Below are 6000 nucleotides of genomic sequence, written 5' to 3'. Positions count from 1 at the left end.
ATGATTAGATTTTAAGATGTGAGCTCCATGAAAACAGCAGTTCGTGGATATTGATAGTGAGCAGCGTATCTGCTAAAAATCCATGAATTTGTTTTTTTCTGTGTGTAGCTCACATCTTAAATAACCCATGGAGTATCAATGTATCACAGTGAAAATTTACACACATGTAGATGTACATGTAGCCTTTTTTGAAACTTGATTTTTTTTCGAGTTTAAAAAAAATGGGGCTCCATGCAGGTTGGAGGCTTGGATTACCTTTTGAAATCAGTAGAAAAATGAAGTTGTTCAAGGGAGCATCATGGACGAGAATGGAATTACATCACCAGGATAAATAGTTTGAGGTTGGTACACAATACAATTACACCTTCCATAGGAACCGGATATACAAATCTTACAAGATGAATATCAAACGGAAAGATGGTAATAATAGTAATAATAATAATAAAATAAATTGTAGTAGTACTAAATGAACAAACAAGAAGCGAGTGGCTTCATCGACCGAACAACAACCTTGATTTCAAACTTGTGGCTTAAATTATGCGCGTCGGATGTGGAACGGACGGACGGATCAGGCGCAGGTGTAGCCCGGGGGCACGGCGCAGCCGCAGTCGTTGACGAGCAGCTGGAGGGCGAGCGGCACGTAGAGGGCGAGGTTGAGCACCTTGGCCTTGATGGCCGTGCAGAGGCACGCCGCGGCGGTGAGCCCGGCGATGCCCTCCACGAGCGGGCAGCACTTGACGCTGGCGTCGCCGATGTGCAGCTCGTTGCCGAGCAGGTCCAGGCACACGCCCAGCTTCAGCGTGTCGATCGGGCACGTGTCGGAGGAGGGCGTGGGGCTAGGCGTGGGCGTCGGCGGAGTCGGCGCCGGGGTCGGGGGAGACGGGGTGGGGGTCGGGGGCGAGGGAGGGCACGCCTTGCGTCCGCCGTGGCGGGTCTTGGGGGACGGGGAGCCCCCGATGATGGGAGCCACGACGCCGATGACGGGAGTGACAACTCCCCCGACGACGGGGACGCCGCCAACCACGCCGCCTACGGTGCCGACGACAGGAGAGACCACGCCACCGGCGGCAGGGACGGCGCCGCTGACGACGGGGACTTTGCCGACGACGCCGCCTACGGTGCCGACAACAGGAGCAACCGCGCCGCCGACGGCTGGGGTGACTTTGCCGACGACACCGCCCACGGTGGGGACGGCGCCGCCGACGACTGGGGTGACTTTGCCGACGACACCGCCCACGGTGGGGACGGCGCCGCCGACGACACCGCCGATGACCGGGGTGACTTTGCCGACGACACCGCCGACGGTGGGGACGGCGCCGCCGATGATCGGAGTGACGGTGCCAACGATACCGCCGACCGGGGGTATGCTGACGCCGCCGGCCGAGGGCGTGCCGCTCGACGGGGTGCCGCTGCCGCACCCGGAGGCGGGGGAGCACGCGAGCACGACGGTGGGCGAGGAGAGCGCCAGCATGGCGAGCACCAGCAGCGCGGAGATCTTCGTGGACTCCATTGCAGCTACCTCTCCGAGCTCAGGCGGCGATCGACCGGGTCCGTGTTACGTGGGGTGCTGTTGTGCCTGTGTCTCTGGCCGAGCACGCTTTTATAGGCGCGCGCGCGTGACGGGGGCCGGGCGTGGGGCACGCACGGGAATTATTGCAGCGCGCGCGATGCCATTGGTGTGCGGTGGCAATGGCATGCAATGCGGATGGCTGGCGGAGCCAACCCAACCGGCCGGCTGGCCGGACCGGTCACGTGGAGGCGCAGCGGCGGTGGGGGTGGGGGATCGCCAGTGCAGCTGGCCGGCTTGGCTGGTTGCCGAAGCGGCCAAAAGAGGCGCGGCCGGCGTGTGACTCGCCCTTGTCCGCGCCCGTCCGCGCGCTGCATGATTGCAGCCTAGGTGAGCTAGCGTGATGCGCCTTCCGAGCTACGTAACGTACCTAGTTGCTTCCATGGTTGGGCCTAGGATTAGGGCTACATATGTGTGATGTACGCGTAATCAATCGGTCGGTACTGTGTTTGATGTGCTATGTGTTCGTCTTCCTCGCGCCCTGGGTTCAGTTTCAGACGTCCTGCACTTTCAGTTCAGCAAGAACAGCGCGGAAACCATGAGGCGGATTGAAGTTTCTGGTTTTGTTGCAGTGGAATTTAGGAGCTATGCGCAGTCCATGTGGCATATGTTCATCTCAACCCGCACTTTCAGCGAGATATGTGTGGTGTACGTGTAATTGATAGGCACCACTGTCTAGTGTCCTGTGTTCATTCATCTCGCCCGGCCGCTGGGTTTAGTTCCAGTTAAACTTCAACGTAGTGCAGATTCTGCAAGAAAAGCGCAGAAACAATGGGTGAGATTGAAGTTTCTGGTTTTGTTGCAGTTGAGTTGAGGAGCTATGAGGAAAAGCAGTTCATGTGTACTATGTTCATTTGAACCTGCGCTTTCAGCAAGAAGGGTGCAGGAGAGGAAACCGTGGGTGACACTGAAGGAAGTTTCTGGCGTTATTAATTGCAGTGCAATTGAGGAGCCATGGGCAGTTCATCAGTTGAGGTACATATCGGATCCTCCCTTGAGATATATACCTTGCTTACATGCAGAGAGAGGGCTGGCCAGGCCAGTTGGATCGGCGTCCATGGCCCTGTTTGGATCATGGGGTTAGAGCTAGTTTGGGTTAGTTGGAGGCTCAAATAACGCAAAAGTATCCAAACATGAAGGATTAGAGTGGGTTAGTTCCATCTAACCCAACTATCTCGGTGAAGAGATGCTTATTTGGGTTAGAGTGGGTTAGAAAATAACTCTAACTCTAACTATGTTAGAGTATCCAAACAGGGCCCATGTCTGCTTCACAGTAAGAAAGCTGTTTCCCTCCAGCGTTGCGTTTGGAGCTGTCCGGCCAGTACTCCAATCATCTCGACCTGTAGCCAGCTGATACACTGAGCGAAGACCCCCTCAGCATCTGCTGGGTAGCTCGATCCCAATGCCTCGATCGGTCGGTTCAGCATTGCAATTTGCATGCATGCATGCATGTGAGCGACTGTGCAACCCCAAAGAAAGCAATCAATCAAGCAACACCTTTTGCATCGATCTACTAGCTAGCTAATAAGCCCGGCTAAAATGTTCCATCGGCCGGTCTAGTCAGTAGTCACACACATCTCATCTCACACTACTAACCTACATCCACACACGCATACCGACCGGCGCGCAGAGGCCAGAGGCCAGCCAGCAGCACACGCCATCGATCGAGATCGTGCATGCTCATGTGACGGGGACGTACGTGGCCGCGCTCATCCGACAGGATCGAGCGAGGCCAGTTCAGCGCGATGGGACGTACGTACGCAAGGCGCCTCGTGATTCCCCTTCCACCCGATCGACCGGCGCCAGGATCATCGACGTGCCTGGCTGACACCGCCGCCGCGTTTGGCCTCACGCATCGTTTCGGCAACCAGGCCCGGCCCTAGCTAGCTAGACAGCAAGCGAAGTTTGTGGCGACGACGTGAGCTCCAGCCGGGTCGTCTTGGCGAGCGGCATGGGCGGGTATTTGGTCGCATGCGTATTCAGAGAGAGACAGGCAGGGCAGAGATCTCGTGTAGCTGTCTTTCATGGGATTTTGTAAGTACGCATGCGAGATTAATTACTCCATGGTTATTTCGGCTTGAGATTTCATCGATCAGGAACTGCGCGTCGGCGTGGTACACACACAAGTCGCAGCCACGGCGCCGCAGAGGTAGCAGCCTACGGCTTGGGAAGAGGATGGAGCCATGGAGGAACGGCGAGGAGGTTGTGGAGCGTCCCGGACGGAAATGCACCGTTGGTGGTGTGGCCACGCTGTTCGGACATGGCCGGAGTGAGCTTGAGCTGCTAGTGCATTTCATCAAACATGTGCTGTGCGTACTCAAGGATGGCATACATGGCAGGCAAGGCAACAGGACCAGCTATGGTCGTATGACAGAAATAAAAGGAGGACCGTGTCTTCGTGGCAACTCATCCATCATCCAATAATAACGACGAAAAAGTGGAACTATCGTTGCACCGTGGACGTCAAATAGAACAACTCAGTAGATGGAAAAATATGATCATTTGCACGAGAAACATAAACTAGTCCGAAGTACTCGTCATGCCTCGTATGTGATGTATAAATGCATAACCCACCTTTTCCTATTAGCTTGAGCTTTTGGGTGAACTAGCTGGTGCGTGCAGTTCTACATTGTACGCCCATGGTCATGTCTTTGCCACACCTGTCTGAAGCCAAAATTTTGATATCTTTATGCATCTGGCTGCAGAACTAGGCCAACCCGACACATTTTTTTAACACGTTTAAATTGTATAATTTTAATCATAGTATTTGAATTCAATCTTGGTAACATTCCATACATGTGCCAAACATTCAATTGTTTCAAATGCAATGTTTACAAAATTTGTTCCTGTCATTTTTATCTAATTTCATTTATCTTTGTGACACTGAAAAAAATTGTTCATTTTAATGAATTGTTTCAGTGACATTTCATCGTTTCAAAAAAGTCTGAAATACATTTCATAAATAACCACACAAACTTCAATAATTTTAGTCATATTTCAATCCATTTAAGAAACATTTCACAGATATCACATAAATTTCAATTGTGTCAGTCACACTTCAATCTAACTGAGAAACATCTCATGCACGTGCTAAATATTTCTTTGTTTCAAAAAAAGTATCAATATATTTCAGAAGCATATAAATATGCACGCAAATCTCAATTGTTTGAGTCATATTTCAGTCATTTTCATTGTACATGTACTAAACATTACTCTAAATATTTTGCTTGTTTCATAAGTATATGTTAGGTTACGTGCGTTGGCAACGAGGAGACTCCACTGCATAGTGGTTCCTTTAGAAACCCAGTAATATCTCTCTCTCTACAAAAAAAAACTTTCACCAGGCCATGCACGTACCATTTTAATCACAATATTTTACATCAATGTTGGTAATATTTCATATGTGTGCCAAACCATTTTAGTTGTTTCAAACGAAATGTTTGCAAAATAATGTTCCTGTCATTTTTATCTAATTTCATTTATCTTTGTGACACTAAAGAACATTTTGTTTCATTTTTATGAATTTGTTCAGTGCCATTTTATCGTTCGAAAAAAGTTTGAAATGTATTTCATAAATAACCACACAAACTTCAATAAGTTTAGTTGTATTTTAACCAGTTTTAGAAACATTTCACGGATATCACAAAATTTTCAATTGTGTCAATCATACTTCAGTCAAATTCTGAACATCTCATGCACGTACTAAATATTTCTTTCAAAAACAAATATCAATATAATTTAGAAATACATAAATATGCACACAAATCTCAATTGTTTAAGTCATATTTCCGTCAATTCCATTATACAAGTACTAAATATTTCATTGTTTCGTAAGTATGTTAGGTGTACGTTACATGTGTTGGCAATGAGGAGACTCCACTAGAAATGAGTCCGCACTGCTTGAAAAATGGCCGTTGCCGTGTTTCTTTATCTTTGCCGAGAGCTGAACTCGGCAAACTCTCTGCTGACTGGGGATCGGCTTTCACCGAGTTTTTCACGCACTCAGGAAATATGAAAATTGCGGTAGGGCTCCCCCATCTCTCTCTCTCTCTCTCTCTCTCTCTCTCTCTCTCTCTCTCTCTCTCTCTCTCTCTCTCTCTCTAAAACTCTCACCAAATACAAGCCTTTCAGCAGGCCATGCACGTAACCGAACAGTGTCACAATGCAAGGTTTACAAGCCAACGAAGATTATATTTTGGCCTGAGCGCATGTCCACCGCCCGATGCCCCCACTGGAACTGTACAGAGCAGTATGCATAACGAGATAACACGAGGTGTGGTCTACGTGAAGAATCCGGCACTCCAAAAAGAAAAAAGACCCCAACCAAATTCGATACTGCACCACTCACTCCGATCCACGCTAATTATCGTGTATCTCGCAGGTTCCATATATAACGTGCAAACTTTCTGATTAATCGATCGGCACCATAGCTC

General features: G+C 49.6%; 1 protein-coding gene across 1 annotated transcript; it reads right to left on the bottom strand.

The window, feature by feature from the left end:
• Positions 1–299: 299 nt before the first annotated feature.
• Positions 300–1595, bottom strand: LOC123190807 (36.4 kDa proline-rich protein). Its single transcript, XM_044603530.1, has one exon. It carries the CDS (start codon positions 1508–1510, stop codon positions 569–571), a length of 942 nt encoding a protein of 313 aa, XP_044459465.1. The 5' UTR covers positions 1511–1595; the 3' UTR covers positions 300–568.
• Positions 1596–6000: the final 4405 nt, after the last annotated feature.

The sequence above is a fragment of the Triticum aestivum genome, chromosome 2A (genome assembly GCF_018294505.1).
Source record: "Triticum aestivum cultivar Chinese Spring chromosome 2A, IWGSC CS RefSeq v2.1, whole genome shotgun sequence".
NCBI lineage: Eukaryota > Viridiplantae > Streptophyta > Magnoliopsida > Poales > Poaceae > Triticum > Triticum aestivum.
The sequence above is the reverse complement of the archived record's forward strand: the minus strand, read 5'-3'. Positions and strand labels throughout refer to the sequence as shown.